At 37.5% G+C, this 22,467-nt stretch overlaps 1 protein-coding gene across 1 annotated transcript in view; it reads right to left on the minus strand.

The window, feature by feature from the left end:
* PGM2L1 (phosphoglucomutase 2 like 1) overlaps positions 1–22,467 on the minus strand; it is a 38,345-nt gene that overhangs the window by 1,714 nt on the left and 14,164 nt on the right. The window contains exons 2-13 of the mRNA XM_081098721.1: positions 21,928–22,095; positions 18,969–19,075; positions 18,164–18,248; positions 14,588–14,671; positions 10,921–11,114; positions 9,891–10,080; positions 9,482–9,579; positions 8,503–8,683; positions 6,382–6,475; positions 5,927–6,056; positions 5,521–5,710; positions 2,344–2,477 (exon numbers count right to left, since the gene is read on the minus strand). Of these exons, the coding sequence (XP_080954847.1) occupies positions 2,344–2,477; positions 5,521–5,710; positions 5,927–6,056; positions 6,382–6,475; positions 8,503–8,683; positions 9,482–9,579; positions 9,891–10,080; positions 10,921–11,114; positions 14,588–14,671; positions 18,164–18,248; positions 18,969–19,075; positions 21,928–22,095 (1,655 nt within the window). The remainder of the gene's footprint in view (positions 1–2,343; positions 2,478–5,520; positions 5,711–5,926; positions 6,057–6,381; positions 6,476–8,502; positions 8,684–9,481; positions 9,580–9,890; positions 10,081–10,920; positions 11,115–14,587; positions 14,672–18,163; positions 18,249–18,968; positions 19,076–21,927; positions 22,096–22,467) is intronic.

Here is a 22,467-nt window from a genome sequence, read left to right on the forward strand (position 1 = left end):
GAGATGTTTGAAAAATAAATGGACACTTACAAGTACATCCTTCAAAGTCCTCACCGGAAGAGCTACTGTTGCCCAAAACATTTCCAGAAAAGCCTCTTGTAAACTGCCTTCAGTTATTTTACACGCTACTCAACAAACCAGTTTTTGTTACTTCAATAATCATCCATCATTTTTATAAAACTTTTTTTAAAATATATTTTTATTGATTTCAGAGAGAAGGGAGAGGGAAACAGAAACATCAACGAGAGAGAATCATTGATCAGCTGCCTCCTGCATGCCCCACACTGGGGATTGAGCCCATAACCAGAGTATGTGCCCTGATCAGGAATAGAACCGTGACCTCCTGGTTCACAGGTCGACACTCAACCACTCACTGAGCCTCACCGGCAGGGACATCCTTCATTTTTATACAAATGTAGCATTACCCAATTTGGTTTACTTTAAACTCTGCTCTCTCCACCACTCCCTCCCACCTTGCCACCAAAGGAAACACAAAGATTTAGGGAAATACTAAATAATATACCTTGGAGTCAATTCCAAAAAAATCTTCCCAAAAATATATTGATCAATGCCAACACTATAGAAGGTACTACTTTTAATAAATTTAAACAGCCTTTGAAAATGTTTATTAAAGTTATTTATTCACATACTCTTAAAAGGAAATAAATTGGGCAGATCAAATCATATTAGATGCAACAAATGAGTATTTGGCAATAAACAAATTATTTGTTGATCATTTCTTTATATTTACTATTAAATCTCAGAGAGCCTCTCTAGGAATATAAATCCACCAAAATTTAAAAATTCAGTTCCCAAATGGTATTGCTGCTTTGGAAAATTGTCCAGAAGATTCTCAAAAGGTTAAGTATAGAATTACCATATGATCCAGCAATTCTACCCCTAGATACATACCCAAGAGAAATGAAAACCTATGTCCACATAAAAACCTGTATGCAAGCATTTGTAGCATCATTATTCATAATAGTCCAAACATCCATCACCTGATAAATGGATAAAATGTGATCCATACAATGAAATATTATTGAACCATGAAAACAATTTTTTAAAAAAGTACTGATTCCTGCTACAATATGGATGAACCTTAAAAACATTATACCAAAAAAACAAAAACAAAAAACCCCCACCATAATGATATATAACCTAAAAAAACCATTATACTGCCCGACCGATGTGGCTCAGTGGTTGAGCATTGACCTACGAACCAGGAGGTCATGGTTCGATTTCTGGTCAGGGCACAAGCTAGGTTTGAGGGCTCAATCCCCAGTGTGGGGCATGCAGGAGGGAGCCGATCAATGATTCTTTCTTATCATTGATGTTTCTATCTCTATCTCCCTCTCCCTTCCTCTCTGAAATTAAAAAACAAAAACACCCAAAACTAAAACCATTATGCTAAAAGATGCCAGTCACAAAGAACCACATATTGTATAACTCCATGTCTACAAAATGTTCAGAATAAGTGCCGGGGTCCAACCCCAGCAGGTCCAGGGGTTCCCAAAGGCGTAGACGGAGTCAGCGAAGAAGGAATGACACGGAGACAGTGTTCAGTTGATCAGCAGCCTAGCCAGGATCTCCAGCCAAGTTCTGGTCTCGATCTCCAGAGAGGTTCTGCTGTTTATTGTTTTGTTACATCTGTATTTATACCAGTTGATTTTAATCCTGTCAATTTCTATTACAAAGGTTAGGGCGTTTCTTATCTCCATTCCAGGGAGTAAAGATTATGTAGCTTAAGCATGATTGTTTGTAGTTAAAGTGATTAACTACCCACCTGGCACTTAGTTAAGGAGTTTCATCCCCTCCCTGACTTCAGGGAAAAATTCCTACCTGGGGAAACAACCTTTCTAGGAGAGGCATCCCCTCCCTGACTTCAGGGAAAAATTCCTACCTGGGGAAACAACCTTTCTCGGAGAGGTGACCTTAGTTAAAACACACAGCGCTAAGGGGAGCAAACATATTAAGAACAGTATGCTATATATGCCAGGTCCCTTGAAACATATGCTGTGCAGATGTTTCTTTCCTGCAGCGACTGTGTCAAGCAGCAAGGATGGACCGGCTTCCGGCAAATAAGCAGCAAATCTATAATGGGAGATAGTAGATTGGTGGTTGCCTAGGGCTGGGAGAGAGGGGAATGGGAAGTGACTGCTAATGGTTATGGGGTTTCCTTTTGAGGTGATGAAAATGGCCTAAAATTGATTGTAGTGATGTCTGCACAACCCTGCATACACTAAAACTATTGTGTAGTATACTTTAGTGGGCGAACTCTTTGATATGTGAATTATATCTCAATAAAACTTTTTCGTATATATTTAAAGAGTCAACTCTCACCTCCGGTCAGGTGATGCGCACATCTCTGCATAATACTTGATCTTTGGTTCTGTCCCACTTGTCCGAAGAGTAGCAACACAACCATTTTGAAAAGTAAATGTAATCATCTGGCTGTTTTTACTCACAGGCAACACCTATGCACAATTGTAACAACAGCTTAATTGCACTTGTTTCAGTTTAGCAAGATGAAAAGTTCTGGAGATCTACACAACAATGTGAAAGTAGTTAACAGTGCTGAACTGTATGCTCAACAATGGCTAAGTTGGTAAAATTTATGTTGTAACTGTTTACCACAATTAAAAATAAAAACTGTTAAAAAAGAATTATAAAATACAAAAAATACTACATACATAATTTACAAATATACCATTTACTGAACATTTATGATACAGTCATTGGATTATATACCTCTCCTTACATACATGGTCTCTGGACCCCAACAATAATCCCGCAAAGTAAATACTACTGCCAATTTACGGGCAAGCTCAGAGTAAAGGACCTGCTCAAGGTCATCCGCTAAGTGGCAGAGCAAGAAGTTGAAGCCAGGTCTATCTGTATCAAAGTCCAAACAGCCTCTACATTTGCCAAGTGCTTTATAATTTTAAAGTACTTTCACAGTTTATTAACTCACCAGGGCAGAGCGCACCTATCCTGGGGGGCAGGCAAAATAATTCACTGGGGTTCAAAAATTAATATTTTTACCTCAAAATTAAAAGCACAAAAAGAACCAAAGCTTTACTGACAGTAAATATATGGATTAACACTGTTACTCTTCCTAGACCACAGATTGGTCTGTGACGGCATCTCAAAGGAGCTGTGGGGGCTGCCCTAGGACAGGGGGGGTTGGCAGTGGGGCCTTCCCTCGGGGGTCCCGAGCTCGGTCCTCTCCTTAAGATCCCTCTCTCGGTCAGTGCTACTGCCATACACTAGTTCCTAAGGCAGAGACCTTCCTCCCGGCTTTTTCACTCACAGAACATCAACTCACAAGTCCTGTCTATTCTATCCTTTATTTTACTCAACATGGTCCACTTCCCTCCATCACTACGGCTACTGTTAAGTTCTGGCTCCCATTCTCTCTCACGGAAACAGTGTACTAACGGATCCTCCTGCCTGGACGTTTGCCCCTCTCAACCCACTCACCACACTATAGAGAGCACCCACTCATCACACTATAGAGAGCTACTTGTGGTTGGTTTTTTTTTTTGTTTTGTTTTGTTTTTAATTTAAACCTTTTGGTGTATGGGATGATGCTGCAACCAACTAAACCAGCCGGCTAAGGTTACTTGTGGTTCTTTATATTTATTATTATTATTTTTTATATATCTTTATTGATTTCAGAGAAGAAGGGAGAGGGAGGGAGAGATAGAAACATCAATGATGAGAGAGAATCATTGATCAGCTGCCTGCTGCATGCCCCCAACTGGGGATCGAGCCTGCAACCCAGGCACGTGCCCTTAACCAGAATTGAACCCGGGACCCTTCAGTCCACAGGCCAACGCTCTATCCACTGAGCCAAACTGGCCAGGGCACTTGTGGTTCTCTAAAGGAGAAGATGTCTTCTCACCTCCAGACCTAGCACTTGCTGCTCCCTTTGCCTGAAACACCCTCTGTTCCTCCTACGTTTGGATAGCTCCTACTCTAGAACACAGCTCAACGAAATCCTCCAGAAAGTCTTCCACAAGCCCCCCCTGATTCTGAGTAAGGGCCCTTCCTATCCTCTTCCATGGCTCCCTTTGCACCCCCTGGTAGCACTTATCATTCTGTAAAGTAATCACTGTTTACTTGTTCGTTTCCCCCACGGGACTCTGAGTGCAGAAACAGTGCCTTTGTCACTGCTGTATCCCAAAGCATGCCTGTGCCTGCAGCACAGGAGGGTTCCGATAAATGCCTGCTGAACACACGGATGAATGTCAATCTGAGTTCGTGGAGAAGAGCGAACTCAGGAAGTCTTTGACACTGACTTTGTGATCTTAGGGGATTAACTATATCTATACTACTAAGCATCAGTGAGAAACAAATAGAAAAGCCCTTTGATTAACAAATATACACTTTAAAGCAGCAGTCACCAACCTTTCGGACCTCATGGACCTCCAGTGGACCACTGGTTGGCAACCACTGCTTTAAAGGGAGTTAAGAGGGAAAAAAGCAAAACACAAGAACTACGATAAGCATAGCAACAATAGAAAAATGGAAAGAAGCAAAAAAATTGGTTCTTTAAGTAGTTTACAAAGACACAAAAATAGATACACACATACGTGCACACGCACACAATACCAATGACGGGACCGATGTTTGTTGACTGGATGTATATACACAAAGAGAATATGGGTAGTATTCTCCACAAGAGGCTACAGGTTTCCCCAAATATATCATGTCCCTAGAATCTTGAGTCAACATCAGAACATTATAAATGAAAATTTAGGCTAATAACAACAACAATCACTAAATATGATCAGTAAATATGTGCTGAGCACCTACCATGTAGGCAGGACATTGAGAGGCATAAAGGTACCTCAGAAATGGACCTGCCATGTACAACACGGATAACATAAAACAGGAAGTGATGAATGACAAGGGGAATGAATATGTAATGAAACCTCAGGAGAAAGCTATTTGCTTATGGGACTCAGAGGGGACTGTGGAAGAGGTGACATTTGCCCTAAGTCTTGCATATGGCTAAGGTGTAGACCTGCAGCAGTAGGAAGAAGAGGTAGACTGAAGACATAGCTTGAGCAAAAATGGATACATTTTTTTAAGTATATATGCAAGAAACTATACAGTGTTCTATTTGGCTAGAGGTATAGGGAATAAAGTTGAAAAAGGGAGATTATAACTAGAAAGATGGGTAGCTTTGAAATTATAGGCTTTTGGACTTCACTTTCAACATTATTTATTTAGCATCATCACACATTCTCCCTTCCTTCTTCCTTGTCTCTTTGCCTTTCTCATTTTTGTTCTCACCTCTCCAGGCCCAGAGGGTAGCATACACTTGGGGAGTGATAAGACAGGATCAGAGTCAGAGAGCCAGTTAGTGGACTTACAACAGCTTTGGGGCAAAGCAATGGATCCTAGTTTCAGGAAATGAATTGGCTTGAACTTCCTCTATTTTGCCCTAGTATGAAGTTAAAAACTGTTAAAAACTGTTTTTTGTTGTGTGTGTTTTTTTAAGGTACTTACTGATTTCTTATTAGGCTGGCTGCTATCATATCCAGTGGTAACGTCTCGTGTATGCAATATAGCAAATGTCCCACAAAATTTTGGATATTCTTTTGGAGAATCAAAATTACGAAGCCTTTCAAATATACTTTTGATGGTATTTGGATCATAACACAAGAAATACGAAGTTTTTGAAATATGATAACCATACCTGCACACAAAGATTTAAAGTGTTAAAATCAGCTTTCAGATAACTCTTTAGAAAAGTGTATATTAAAAATTATAGTATTACGTAGAAAGTGGCAGTCCTTAACTCGGACAATTTTAGTACCTTTAAAAAAGGATCGACTATTTCTCGAAAACAAGTTTAGCTGAAAGTAGGACAAAGAAAAACTTAGCATGTGAAATTCATAATAGTAGGACTTACTTTTCATAAACCTTAACCAGTTGCTGTTTCAACGTTATATTCATGGTTTCCAGGTAAGCTGCCATCTCAGCAACAACAGCGGCTGCGCTCACCCCATCTTTATCCAAAACTGAAGTTCCACACAGAAAACCTGCGAATTAAAAAGAATCTTTAAAAAAGAGGAAAACGTAAGCCTGTAATAAGTTCATTAGTTTTACATTTCTTCAGCAGGACCAACGAATTTAAATCCTAGTAATAAATGAAGCACATTGACACTGAAGGTATTTAGGGGACCTTTAAGGGTCTTTTTTCTTTTTCTGATGAGAAATGGACCTACACATTTCTGAATGCTCTTTGGTTTTTACCACAACTCAGAATACAAAACCAGAAGACAAAAATTCCTCTCTATAGAATCACTACATTAAAAAAAAAATGCCCTCATTCAAATTTCAAAGGTTTTAATATTTACTACATACCAATAGACTCTTCAAATGCAAAAAGGACTTCTTTCCCATTCTCCAGGAGGTCTTTTATCCTACTTCCAATCCATTTAAAACCTGGTAATGTTTCCTGAAATGCAGAGGAGGCCACTCTTGTTAAGTGACTCTCTCATAACACATATTAGAGAAAAGCAGGTCACTAAAAGCACTACATCACACTCTCACAGCGATCGCCTGTTACGGCTTTGGCCCATAAAGATTTACATAGTGGTGAACATGTAGTCATAAAGTGCACGGACACAGGCACCGCCACAACCGATGACCTACTATTTATCAAGCACAGTAACAGGTGATTTACACCAAATATAATCCAATAGTTACAAGTGGTGATGCATATAGTCACAAAGGAACATGTTATGACCACCTACTGTTTACAACACAGTGTAACAAGTGCTTTACATCACTATCTTTTTAACGCTCACAAAAACCCTGTTGCTGAAACAGGCTCAGAAGTCCAGTAAATTTGCCCAAGATTATGCTGCACTTAAGAGATGGAGGCAGGATTCAACTGCACTGCTTCTCAGAAACTGTCCTGTAAGCTGTATTAAAAGCACCAGGATAAGAGCACTTATGAAGGTTGCGATTTATTCCCCTTGAGTAATCGAAGGCCATAAAGCTTTATAATGATGCACTTCCAATATTATCACAACATATGCCTGAACCAAGTGTTCTTTACCGTAACACCAAGTCCTTCTTTGGTAATTAGATCTGAGGACTTTTCATCTGATTAGCAATTATTCCCTTCGTAGACATAAACTGTTTTAGAGTCAACAGAAAGGGCATCTGATACACACTGACTCTAGAGCTCAGCATTACCAACTTAAGATTCCTAATTCACCTCTCCACCTCCTCACTGGAAACATAACATAACATAACATCACAACATACATAACAAACATAACATAACATAACATAACATAACATAACATCATACATAACAAACATAACATATCATACATAACATAACATAACATATATAACAAACATAACATAACATAACATCATACATAACATAACATAACAACATACATAACAAACATAACATAACATAACATAACATCATACATAACAAACATAACATAACATAACAACATACATAACAAACATAACATGACAACATACATAACAAACATAACATAACATAACATCATACATAACATACATAACAAACATAACAAACATAACATAATATAACATAAGGTAAAAGCCAAAATCATCTGCCACCCCTATTCCCAACAACAACAACAACAACAAGGAAGTAAATTTATAATATTGGTCTTTAGAATCATTTCTTTTTTCTCTTTTGTGCTCATTATACATTTTTCTTGCCATAAATATAAATGATAAAAACATTAACATTACTTGAATTCAGAATCTTAGGCTTAAATAAAATTTCATTTTTTTCTATTTTGCTATTTGTATTTTAGAAAGTCTGAGGTTGAAAGCTCTGTTTTATTAAGACAAATACAATTTTCTTTTACTCAGCCAATTAATGTTAAGGCCCGTAGCTTGACTGTGGCTCAAGAAAAATGCCCAGAGGTGACATTTTCACTAATACTTGGCAAAGATGGCAGAGGAAAAGCAACTTCATTGACATTAGTCCCAGTGGCAGTCAGCTTAGTCAACCGTCTGAGGCTCACAAAGGTTAGTGATCTGTGCTGAGAGAGAGGCATCATTTTTTTTTGGATGTAGAATCTCTGGGTCTTAATTTGCAATTTAGAAGACTAAAGTTTCTTAAGACTGAACTTGAAGAGCCTATACAAGTGGTCCCGGACACCTACAATTTTTTGGAACGGATTTTATGATATTGATGAAGTCAGGAACCAGATTTTCCTAGCATGGAAACCAGATATTATTGTATGGAATAATAAGCATTAATGCAATTTCTAAAGAACACCTAATCTTAGTTTCAGAAATTCACACAGTGGATGAATTTGACTCAAGTGTCTAAGCTATCAAAAAGATTAAATGTTAACACAATTAGAAAAAAGTGGGAATCATAAATGAAACTGATAAAAGTCCGTTTTGATGAGGAGATGGCTTTAATTTATAGAAACAGGTTTAGAAAAGTGGCACACAGGGATTATCCATTCTTACTTCAAAATGAAATCCTTCTTTAAGTGCAATTGCCTTCAAAATTTTGGAAGAGACTGTGGTGGCTAACATGTAAATGTTCTTCACATCAGCATTTCCGGATTTACTTTTCTTCCAGCAATCAAACATCCACCACCCAAACAGAGCTGCCAACTCATTTCCTGAGAAAACTTTCCAGTGACCACTGCAGGGAGAATAAAAACTCAAGTCAGGAACTTTATAACTTCTCATTAAAGCTTCTTGACCCCCAAGACCTACAAATCATCAACCCAAACACTACTATATGGACTTTTTGAGAAAACATTTATGACTACTTTTCTAACTGACCAGGGGTGAGCTTACAGTAGAAATGGTAGCAATGTCTTTTGAAAAATTGTTACTTTTATAATCCTATTTAATTAGAAAAAAGTTAATATAATGTCCTTTCTATGTAAAGACAGTTGTCACACCATTATAATAGCAAAAATACATAGCAACTCAAAGGACCAAGATTAGGAAATGATCACATTGATAAGCAACCTGTTGTGATATTATGCCATTTTAAAATTTAATATTTTAAACAATAATTAAGGACAGGGGAAAATGCTCACAGTATGATATTAAATAGAAAATAATCTACATAAAATTAAATACATGGTGGGGTAAAAGTAGGTTTACAGTTGTTCGTATGGAAAATAATACAGTCATTAATAAATAATACAAGAACAAAGTGTTTTTCGTACTCTCAACTATAAACCTGCTTTTGGCCCATCCTGTGTAGTATGGTCACAATTTTGCAAAAACAAATATATCTTAAATATTTGAGTACAAAAAACATAGAAAGAAAATGTTAAAATATCAACCTAGGTGTGTATTTCTGGATCGTGGGCTTACAGGAGATGTATTTTCTTATTTTTAAAATTGTTTCCAACAAGCCTATTCGACTTAAAAAAAAAAAGTTCATCAAAATTTAAGCTTTTGATCAAATAACAGGTCTACTGACTTCTCCTGAAGCTCTGCCACCGCCAGTCGGTCTGCGTCGGGGTCTGTGGCGACCACTACCCGGGCATTTTCCTTCTCTGCCAGCCTCAAAGAGAGTTCCTGCAACAGGGACCCAAAAGGCCGGATTGCATTGAGGACATTCAATTCAATGTTAATATTCCTAAATGTAGGCACTATGCCAGTCATATGAATTTTAGAAGGAATACAGTTCAGCTAAATTTCAAATAAGCCTGGAAGTAGGAATATCTACCATAGAGATTTCAAACAAAACAACCTATGGCTCCTATATAATTTAAAAGATGCAAACTAAAGTGGTTTCTGCTTTTTTGAATCTTTGAATTGTCAATGAGTTCTATCTATTTGATGAAGTTTAATACACTAATAAACATTTAAAGATAAAAGAAAGATACCAGCACAGATTCTCCCTCTTCAGGATTCGGGCACTTAACGGTAGAAAAGTCTGGGTCGGGATCTTTTTGTTCTGGTACTGGAATTGGAGGCTTAAAACCAAACACTTGAAAAGCCAACTGCACGTAGTCATGTCCAACCCCATGAAAAGATGAATGTACAAATTTCAAGGTGGTCTTTGAGTTTAATTCCCTGTAAAGAAAAATCATCATTCAATCGATCTAAAGCTCGTTACTGGGATATACTTAAAACAAGCTATAGAAAAAGCTAAAATCGGTTTTGTAGGATAGGGAAAATATACTCTGCAAGCCAGGATGCTTTCCAGCAATTGTGTTAGCTATTTATGAAGTAGTTATGAAAATATGGACATAGAAAAGGCAAAATAAATTTTTAGAGAAAATTCCCTAATCTTATCCAGAGAGAATACATATATTTAGCTTCACTTTTTTGATGACCTTACTGAGAGATAATTAATATACTATACATTTAACGTGTACAATTCAATGGCTTTCACTATATTCCGAGTTTTTCAACCATTATCGTAATCAATTTTAGAAAATTCTCATTGCCCCCAAAAGAAACTGCATACCCCATAGTTGCCACTCTCTAACCCTCCCATTCCTCCCAGCCATCGGTAACCACTAATGTATCTTCTTTCTGTTTCTGTCTCAATAGATTTCCCTACTCTGGACATTTCATATACATGGAATCATATACTATGTGGTCCTTGGTGACTGGCTTCTTTCACTTAGGATAATATTTTCATGGCTTATCTATGCTGCATTTTGCATCAGTATTTCATTTCCTTTTACTACTGGATAATATTTCATTGTTTGGATATATCATATTTTATTTATCTCTTCATCAGTTGATGGATATTTAGGTTATTTCCACTTTTTTACTATTATGAACCTATTGTTTAGCTATAATTTTAAATATAATAAACAGCCAACACATTTTTATAGGTATTTCTTTCCCTTATTTGTTAATCTTATTCTAAGGTAATACTATCCTATAGTTCCACTTGGGTACCTGTGAAAACAGATTTTTTTCAGGTCTTCCATGTATCTACTACAAATGTCCTGCAGAGGATCTTTCTTCAGTGGGCTGGTGTCCACTAAATTATCATTCCAGGAACCATTCCAGGGTTCCACACATTCTTCTATGCATTTCAGAATTTCCTTGTCATGAGGAGATGTGATCTGAGCACCCGTTTCCCAATAAACCTAGATAATAGGTAAATACACTTATAAATACTTGGAATATTGGCCAGATATTTTCTTAGCTAGAGATATTTGACTTTATAAAGAAGCACACCAAATCAATCAAGTAGAAAATGTCAACGTGAGACTAGATTAATAAACGCCAAAGTATATTGATGGTATATTGAAGTCAAAAAGCTTCTGAGTCACAGAGGTAGGTTTCAAACCCAAACCATACTCTTAAACTACTGTTCTATACTGACTATATAAAGCTACTTGCACATATGAGCAAAGATTATTAGTAGAAGAACATTCATTGTAGCACTGCTTATAAGTAGATCAGAAACAAATGAAATATTCATCAACAGAGGACCAGTCAAATAAATTTGGATTCATCTATATAGGTTTTTAAAGATCAATGAGGCAGATCGATCTATTATCTATCTATCTATCTATCTATCTATCTATCTATCTATCTATCTATCTATCATCGATGACTTGATGCAGAGAATTAGCTCTAAGACTGTTTCATACTGTTTTGTACTGTGAAAAAAACAAGAGAATGACAAGTGTATATATGATTACACATGCATAGACTATCTCTGGAAGGCAACTAAAATTGGGAACAGTATTTGCTTCTGAAAGGGGTACTGGGGGAAAGGTTTAGGAGTGATAATATTTATTATGTAACTTTTTAGGCTGTTTAACTTTTCTATTTTTTATCTTGTGCTTATATTTTAAGAAAAAGAAATCTTTGAAGGTTTACTATGTGACAAATATGTTCAACAACAATGAATATCAAAACAGACTAAATAACTCCATCCATGCATGAGCTTATTATATTGGGAATGGGGGTGGGTGGGTGTCAAACAAACATGTCAACAAACAGATAATTCATTATAAAGAAAGCAGGGCCCTGGCTGGTTTTGCTCAGTGGATAGAGCATCGGCCTGAGGACTGAAGGGTCCCGGGTTCGATTCTAGTCAAGGGCACATGCCCAGGTGGTGGGCTCAGTCCCCAGTGGGGGTGGGAGGCAGCCGATCAATGATTCTCTCTCATGGTTGATGTTGCTCTCTCCCTCCCTCTCACTTTTTCTCTGAAATCAATTTAAAAAAAGAAAAGGAAAGGAAAAGCAAGCAGATAATAAGAGATAGTGGTAAGTTCTATGAAGGAAATAAACAAGATAGATCAGGTCACTGAGGGAAGCTACTTGAGATAAGGTGACCCTGGAAGGTTGTCAAGGAAGAAACATCTGGGCAGGAAGCTGAAGGATGAAAATAAGCCAGTCTGCAAGATTTGGAGAAGAGCAATCCCAGCAGAGGAAAAAAACAATTACAAAGCCTCGGAAGCGCAGAAGGGCTGGGTACTGGAGGCACAGAGACAAGATAGTGTGACTGGAATGTAGTGAGCACAGGAGAGGAACGAATGAAACGAGGTTGAAGAGGTAGGCAGAGACAGAGTCCTGTAAGCCCCAAGGTAAGGAATTTGGATTTTATTTGAAGAATGAGTAGCCACTGAAAAAAATTTTTTTTAATTTATCTTATTGGTTTTTTTACAGAGAGGAAGGGAGAGGGACAGAGAGTTAGAAACATCGATGAGAGAGAAACATCGCTCGATCAGCTGCCTCCTGCACACTTCCACACTGGGGATGTGCCCGCAACCAAGGTACATGCCCTTGACCGGAATCGAACCCGGGACCCTTGAGTCCGCAGGCCGACGCTCTATCCACTGAGCCAAACCGGTTAACGCCCACTGAAAATTTTAAGGAAGAAAGTAACATGACCTGTTTAGATTTAAAAGATCATCGGGCCGAAACCGGTTTGGCTCAGTGGATAGAGCGTCGGCCTTCGGACTGAAGGGACCCAGGTTCGATTCCGGTCAAGGGCATGTACCTTGGTTGCGGGCATATCCCCAGTGGGAGATGTGCAGGAGGCAGCTGATCGATGTTTCTCTCTCATCAATGTTTCTATCTCTCTCCCTTCCTCTCTGTGAAAAATCAATAAAATATATTTTAAAAAAATAAATAAATAAAAGATCATCGGGCCACTTGGTAGAGAATGGACTGCAGGGGAGAACAATGGAAGAAGGGAAGAGACCAGCTTGGATGCTGTAGTTCAGACAGAAGACAACAATGCTTTGGAATGGGGGAGGTAGAAGATATGGACAGAAGTAAACATATTCAACATATATTGTAGATGTAGAATGTGTAGAACCTGTTAGTGGATTAAATGTTAGGAGTGAAGGAGTGGTATCATCGATCTACAGAGATGGGAAGACTGAGAGGAACACATTTAGGTGTGTATGTGGCAGGTTGCGGGGGAATCAAGAGCTCTGTTCCGGGGACACTATGGTAATTTTGAGATGTCTACTAGGCATCCCAGTGGTTATCAAGTAGGCAGCTGGAAATAGGAGTCTGATACTCAGAGGAGATCTGGGTTATTAGCTCTCTTGACAGTTGACCTTTCTTTCCCTCCTTGCAACTCTCTCATCCCTTTTGTTTTTGTGACACCAACATTTTCTGGCCTTTCTCCTATCTCCAGCAATTCTTCCTCCCTTCCCTTAGAGTTGATATTCTGTACAGATCCCCTCTGCACCTGCTTTCCTACCATATGTTGTCTCTGGGCTGCTCATCCCAGAGACAACATATAGCTGAACACTTGAAGTAAAGAACTTCCAAATATACGTACATACTCTAATACATATGGTGACCCCCAAATCCATAACTTCAGTCCAGATTTCTCCCCTGATCAACAGATCTTTATGTCCAACTGTATATAGGACATTGCTACCTGGCTGACCAAATACCTCAAACTTAATATATCCAAAACGGAATTAATCTTGCTTCTGTGACTTGTGGGTAGTACTACCCACTTAGCTGGTTAGTATTACTATTAAATTTTATTTTCCCCAGTGCACCTGAAGACCTTCCATACAAGAAGAAAAGCAAATATAAGATCATGGACTCATCACCCAGGAGCCCCAGACACTGGCTCAATATTGTGCTGTGTGTTTTCTGTGTGTCCCTCCAGGGCTACTCTTCACCCTTCTCCACCCTACTTTCTGTCGCAGAGGCTTTCTGACACATCAAGCGGATCCTGTGGCCGATGGGGAGCCCTGGTAGAAGGTTAGAGGGAGAGGACGGTGATGTCCAAGTACTATTACTCTGGCTCTCTTCCTGCAAACTCCAATTCATTTAGGTACAATATGATTATATTTCTAAAATGAAAGACAGGATGGATTTGGAACAGAACGGGGAAGTTGAGGGCAGTAGGAGAAGTAATGAGACCTATGAAGAGACTTTTTGTTATAATAGAACATGTTGAGAAGTAATAAGGGCCATTAGGAATACACATTCTTTGAGGGTTGGCCTCAATGTTTTTAACTCCCTGTCCCCAATGTCTAGTTCTGCTCCCCGGTGTAGAAAATAAACTCAGCATTTATTATTTAAATAAGAAAGGAATAAGTAAATAAGCAAAGAATAGATGCCCAAGGTTTACCTTGTATCCGTTATCTTCTTTGCGGTTGTGAGATGCTGTAATCATCACACCTGCAACTGCTTTGAGCTTCTGGACTGCATATGGCTGAAAAAACAGCAACAGCATAATTTCCTGGCTCCTCATACATGTGACATTAGAATACCTTTGACTAAATAACAGGAAAAGACATCAAGATATAAATAGCCTACAACCTCAACCATCAACTCTGGTTCATTGGGTGGGGCCCATTTCTAAAAGGTCAACAGTAACCACCTGCTAGGCTGAATGGCTTTTCCCCGCTAGTCTCATTTAACTTAGTCCTATGCTTTTTATTACTTTGCTCATGTAACAAACATTTAATGAGCATCTACTATATGCCAGACACTCCACAAGACTCTGGAGATATGAGTGATGAATATAATCATAAAATGTTAGAGCTGGAAGTAAATTTAGAAATCACCTAATCCAAAAAATTTTACACTGAGGTTTATCCAACATTATACAATCATAAGGGAGGAGATTCAAGGGTAGAATATAGGTCTCTTGCCTTCCAATTTGAAAATCTGAAAAAAAAAATTGGAAATCTGTATATATACTCTGTGGTCTCTATATCATATAAAGGTCAACTCACCATCTTTGTTGTCAAAGTTAATTCCTAGAGGTTCAGTTTCACTTTTTCTTTGTAGGATGTTCCCTCTACTCCTCTACCATTGCATCCAACTTCTCTCCTCCTGGCCATGGAGGGATGGACACGTGGTCCAGTACTGACCAGAGTAACTTATCCCTTGATTTAATTCAGAAACTGGTTCATAACGCCAGCCTCTCTGCTGAAGGTACACAAGGAGGACTGCCTTTTAACTCAAGGTTATGTTGATAAAGGTTGTGAATCTGGGACTGCTAAAAATACCTTCTCCACCAGCTGAGCAAATCTACCTTCAATAAGAGAGGAAGGCCACACAGGGATTGATAGAGTTGGGACTGGCAACCCAGTGGCAGAATCCTATAAAAATGTTCTAAATTTCTGGATCCTTCCTTGGTTTCTGTAAATCATTAGAACTAATTATTTGATAACTCCTTCATTTCTTTGAGCCACTCAGTATTTTTCCAGTAAATCACTAGTTACCATTTATAGAGATATTATCTCTTCCTCAAACATTTGGTAAAACTTGCCTATAAAGTCACCTGGAGTTGGCATATTTAATTTGAAAAGATTTAAAAAATACATCAGTTTAATTTCTTTAGTGGTTAGACACTTATTAAGATTTTCTATTTCTTTTTATTTATTTATTTGTTAATCCTCACCTGAGGATATTTTTCTATTGATTTTTAGAAGAGTGGAAGGGATGGGGAGAGACACAGAGAGAGAGACACATTGATTGGTTGCCTCTCATACGGTGCCTTGAGCAGGGCCAGGGATGGAGCCTGCAATTGAGGTATGTGCTTTTGACTAGAGTAGAAACTCGAGACCCTTCAGTCCGTGAGCCAATGCTCTAACCACTGAGTAAAACTGGCTAGGGCCAGGTTTTCTATTTTTTACCAGTTTTGATGTATCAATTACTATAAGAAATTGGGAAATTCATCTAAGCTTTTACATTTATTTGCATTATGTTATTCAGAATATTGTGCTTTTCTTAATCTCTACTGTATTTATTATTTTTCTTATTAGTTTCTTCAGATAGCCAACTTACTCTTTTGTTGGTACTCTTTTCTTTGTTTCCTATTTGATTTTCCTTATAGCTTTATTATTCCCTTCCTTTTACTTTATTTGGACTTATTCTGTTTTCATTCTAACATACTAAGTTCAATAGCTTAGCTCATCATTTTTAATATTTTTTTCTAATTTATTCAGACTATAAATTTGCCTTTAAGCAGGGCTTTAGTTATAGCCCATAATTTTTGCTACTTATTGTTGCTCAGTTTTAAATACAGGCAGTCCTTGCTTTGCACAGTTCCAATATACACAAATGTCTGACACCATGCTTTAGTTAAATAATCCTAGTCTTCTAACAACATGTTTAAATTTCAGTGACTATGCTATATTAACTATAGCTTGCAAAAATGGATAACTGAAAGAAGGAACTAGCCAACAAAGATGAAAATGCAGCAAAAACACGAAAGTGATAATGGTGGAAAGAAACTTGAATTGAAGGGCAATGGAGTTATAGAAAAAAATAACTGGGAATGCTGATAACACTGCTGTCATTCAAAAGACTCTAGATCTGCAACCAGAAGAGCCTAGTGAAGGCGAACGTATGGACTGAAGTGAGAGCTATAGTTGTGATGAAAAGGATGAAGATGTCCCAGAGGAAGTGATACTGGCAAAAAACAAAAAACAAAAAAAGGAATTCTCAGAGAGAGTTCATAATACTGAAGGTACCAAGGATAAAATGTGGGAACCTGATCCAAATTTAGGAGTGTGACAGTTCACTGAGGCATAGAAAAGATGCTCATTCTATTGTTAAGGGAGACGACAAGAAGCAAGCACTGGTCATATTCTTAATAAGTTATTTTACAAAGGAATAAAACACTTTAGTCCTCAATATTTTAAATTACAGTGTACTAAATAAAGAGCAGGTTTACTATTTTTTATTTTCCCTATACGTTTTTAAATCAGTTAGCTGCCACGCGTCCAAAATGGAAACCATCCCCACACGCCACAACATTCTGAATTTACTGGAACATTACACTGTTTACAGGTGTATTTGGTTTCCTTTCGCTGTTTTGTGCCAGTACTAGTAGAGGAGCATACCAAACGCCTTTCCACGTAGAGGTTTGCAGCTATAGACGCGCGTGGCGTGTGGGGAAGGTCCGCCGCTTGTGTCTATAGACGCTTATGGTGTACAAGGGACCCAACAGTAAGGCTTACAAATGTTTTAATGTTTTGACAAAAAATTTTAAAGTAAGGGTTAAGAGTGTTTTTATGTTTTGACAAAAAAAATATTAAAGTTTACAGAACAATTTTCCCCATTAATGATTTAGCTCGATTTCTATGGTTTTACAGTCCTGCGCTACCATGCAAAGCAAGGATTGCCTGTAATTTTTAATCTTCACTATGATATCTTCATAAAAGTGTTTTTAAAATTCCAACACTGGATTTTTCACTTCTAATCTTATTGCATTAGGGTCCAGGACTATAGTTTAATAAACAGTTCTCTGGTATTTGCTGAGATTTCCTATATGATCCTGCTTGATAAGAATGAACATCCTACCATCACTAAGTACAGGGTTTTTACACACACACACACACACACACACACACACACACACACACAGAGATCAAACATACTAACAGTGTGTTCAAAGCTATCCTTAATTGTTTTTGCCTGTCTAATAAATCAATTTCTGAAAGAATAGTATTAAAATACTCCACCATGACTCTGGATTTGTCAGTTTGTTACAGATCAAATTCTTACTTTGTTTAGCACACGCTGTTGAATGAAAATAAATTCAGAGCAACACTTTTCCTTTGATTCTTCTCTTGGCACTTCATATCACTATATTGACAACTACAGGCAGGACAAATCTTTGAATCCTGGTTGACTTAAGAAACCTCTTCCAGAGCAGCAAACTGTACAATTAATAACATAACACACTTACTACAAAAGGTGTAGGAACATATCTTGAAAACAGGTACACAGGAACATCTTTAGCCAATAAGACTGCAGCAGTGAGTTTAGCAAGCCTAAAAAAAGAGAGAAAAAAAGATTAGTCACTTAGTCTTATCATACTTTCTAGAAACCTAACTTCCATAATGTTTCCTATTACAATTATTCTGAATATATGGTATCCTAATATAACCAATTCCTATAATCACTGGTTATTTAAGCTTCATGCTCTAACTTAAAAAGGTTAGATAAATGAGATTTTTTTTTAAAGGAGCTTAACAATAAAGAGAATTGACATTTTAATTTCTTTCTTTTTCTCATTTATCTTTTGATGGCTCTTTTACTAAGAAATAAAACCCAAAAAACGTAAAAATAACAGAGAAAATTTAAATAAGAGACTTTAATAAACACAATATGCATAATTACCCCCTGAAAAAATAAGATATCATGATTATCTATGTGTAAAAATACCCTAAAACTATTCAAATGGGACTACAATGAGAAAATATAAGCTACATCATTATTCCTACCCAGTGCCTTGGTCAAAATAGAAAATCATAAAATAAGCATGATGCTGTTCTAAATACTAACTCTAAATATTTTTAAATGTTGCTCCTTTCTGTAAAAGCTAAAGCTTATCTTTGAAATGCCTCTATTTCAGCTCTAAAATAAATATTAGCATATGATCACATTTCTTATTGACAGTTTCTTCATTCAGATATCCTGCTACTGGTGGGAAAAATTAAGGTCCCCCCCCCCCCAATCCATATTAATCTCTGAAACAATGAACATTGTACCTCTGGCTGCTGCAGCTGCTAGTTACTTGCCCCCGGGTATCGTACCCGACGACGACGCCTCTCTGCTTGAAGTCTGAGAAACATCTCTCCAGGTATTTGTACATCCCCTGAAGCAGAGAAACACAAAGCGTTAGCTCCTGACTAATGCCTGCATTCTTCTACAATTTAAAATCTATTATTTTTATGTGCAGTGTGCAGTTTATGGGCTCCTGGGAATCTGGTTTCTGCCTTTATGGCCCAATGTGGAAACAATACTGTTCAATCCTCAAAGGTGAGAGGTCAAACATTTATTTCCCGGAGTTCCAGAAACATTTAATACCACAAACATTATCTTAATGTACTTAATTGTAAATATTAAACCCAATACGCTACATAAAACATAAAGGGGGAAAAGTATGGGACATGCTAAAAATATTGTTAGAAGGGCCAAAAGAAATTGTTTCTTGCCTTAAGGCGTAGAGAACAAAATGTTGACCATTTTAGGCCTTTCTAAATCACAAGACGGAAGCTAATCAAAAGATTTCACCTATTTATGACACATTTTTAATCAACAACATAAACCTTCATTAGAACATTTCTTAAAATGGCTTATCCCATTTGTAATTCCTTGGTTTTAAAATCTCACAGAAAAGAAAATCCTATAAACTAAGACTATTAACAGTCAAGGGTGACGAAAAAATGAAGTATTTAATATTGAAAACATCATGAAAATAGCTAAAACCATGTAATTATCTTATGAATGATTTGCTAACATTAACACTTTCATTTCTAAAAATAATCCTATATAATAAAAGGGTAATATGCAAATTGTCCCCTTGACAAAGTGTTTGACCAGAGTTTGACCAGGGGGTGGGGCTGGCCTGCCAACTGCCCTGGGGCCCCTCCCTGCAGCTGGCCCTGCCCCCGATTGGCCCTGATTGGGGTGGGCCGACCGGACTCCACCCATGCATGAATTCGTGCACCAGGCCTCTAGTATTTCATATTGTTACAAGTTCTTTAAAACTACGTTCACAAATATTGCCACACTCAGTCCTTACAACCCTGAAAAGAGAAATGCTGATACCATTTCTATTTTTGTCTGTCTTTTAACATCTCTTTAAAAAGGAAGCAGAATAAGAGTGATGCTCCATTTAATGACTTGCCCAAGGCCATTCATTCAACTAAAACTAAGTTATACACATTAATTAAAGACCTACCATGTAGAAGGCACTGTTGTAACTATGTGGCAGCACCAAATGAGGCCCCAGTGACTTCTGGACTCTTCTTCCAGGGCTCTTTCAAGAATAATTATTCTGCCCATGATAGCTCACTGGTTGAGCATCGACCTATGAACCAGGAGGTCACGGTTCAATTCCTGGTTAGGGCACATGCTCAGGTCATGGGCTCGATCTCCAGTAGGGGGCATGCAGGAGGCAGCTAATTGATGATTCTCTCTCATCATTGACGTTTCTATCTCTCTCTCCCTCTCCCTTCTTTCTTTGAAATAAATAAAAATATATATATTTAAAAAAAGAATAATTATTCTTGCCCTGGCCAGTGTGGCTCAGCTGATTGGGCATCGTCCCATGCACTGAAAGGTTGCTGATTCGATTCTGGGTCAGGGCACATGCCTAAGTTGCAGGCTCGATCCCTGGTAGGGGGTGTGCAGGAGCAGCCGATCCGTGCTTTGCTCTCACATCAATGTTTCTCTCTCTCTCCATCTCTTTTCCTCTCTCTCTTTAAAAATCAATTTAAAAATCTTAAAAAAAAGAATAATTATTCTTCCTTACTTTCTGTGTGTGTGTGTGTGTGCACATGCACACCCAAATTGGCTAGTTTCACCCACTTATTTATTTCTAATGATCTATCCTAAAACCTCACAGAACCTCATATTATTCTATTATTCTCTGGCATAAAAATCCATTTTATCTTCTCCCCCTCTACCTAGATTCTGAAAAGGGCTAAGGCTGAAGAATCAGATTCCATCTGACTTTTCTACTTCACACTCAACTCCAGGAAAAATTTGCACTTCTATAGAAATTATTTTTCAAACAGCTCCTCCACCCCATTTTGTTAAGTCAAGGGATCTTCATTTACAATGAAAGCTTAAGAGGAAACCCAATATATAAAAAAGATTGAACTGAAGCATCTGTAGATGAGGAGATGGGGGTATGTTGTCAACCCTATATCCCCACCCCCTGCATTAGCCCTTGGCTTTAGAGCATTCCCTCGAAACAAGGCTAAAGATGATTTTCTGTTTGCCAGGGTCAATTAGAATTACTACTGAACATTTCTCTAATCCAGATCTATTTTTAGTATATGCCAAATCATTTTGGCCTTCAAGCAAGCATAGTTCCTTGAAGCAATGATAATGATTCACTGGAAAGAAAAGTAATTAGTTTCTTGTTTCCAAAATAAGTTGCATAAAATGGGGAGAAATAAAATAAATGGTATCATGTCACACACTGTCTTAAAGAACTCTCAAATGGATATGAAGAACCAAGGGAAATATTTTCAACTAAATTTTCCAAATACTCTGATTAACCTGTATCAATGGCCATATGCCAAAATGGGTAATCTAAATAGGAAATGTCAATATTCATTTGTTAGAAGAGCCAAAAGAAATTGTTTCTTGCCTTACGGCTATAGAGAAAAGAATTTTGACCATTTTAAGCCTTGCTAAATCACAAGACAAAAGCTAACCAAAAGATTTCACCTATTTAAGACAAATGCAAAGTAACACTGTCAAGAAGGTGACAATGACAACCAAAATAACTCCTACTGAGAAATTTAGTCTTTGACCTTGAAGATACAGAAATGCCTTCTAAGATAAATCAAAGATCAGAATTTATTCTTTTTTTTATTTACCTACAAGAGAGTATCTTCCTGGATATGAAGGTTTCGGGTGTTTTTTTTTAGAAAGGCACTACCTAATTTATACGGTAAAAAACATTGAGTGATAAAAAGTGTACAGACTTACCTGTGTTGATTGTATTACTGTAAGGTCATTAATGTAACAAAATCCTGCCCCCATAGCAGAACGAAGTCCTGCAGTTCCGAAGGTCATTCGGCAACAAAGACGATCCCGCAGTTCCTTATTCATTCCATTTCGTAACAGATTTTCAATTTGCTCTTTTGTTTTGGGATTCTATAAAAAAGAAGTATTAAGACTTAATCAGGATCACAAGCAGAGTCCTAATATGAAGCCTTTCTAAGGAGCCAATAAATACTATGTATAGTCCAACCAGCATGGCTCTGTGGTTGAGAGTCGACCTATGAACCAGGAGGTCACGGTTATTGACTTGTATAAGTTTCTTATATATTTTGATATCGACCCCTTATCAAATATATAATTTGCAAATATATTCTCCCAGTCAGTAGGTTGCCTTTTTGTTTTGTTGAAGGTTTCTTTCACTGTGAAGAAACTTTTTAGTTTGACTTTTTAGTAGTCCCATTTGTTTATTTTTAGTTAGTCCCATTTGTTTATTTTTTAATTTTGTTTCCTTTACATGAGGGGATG

The sequence above is a fragment of the Myotis nattereri genome (assembly GCF_964212035.1).
Source record: "Myotis nattereri genome assembly, chromosome: 9".
NCBI lineage: Eukaryota > Metazoa > Chordata > Mammalia > Chiroptera > Vespertilionidae > Myotis > Myotis nattereri.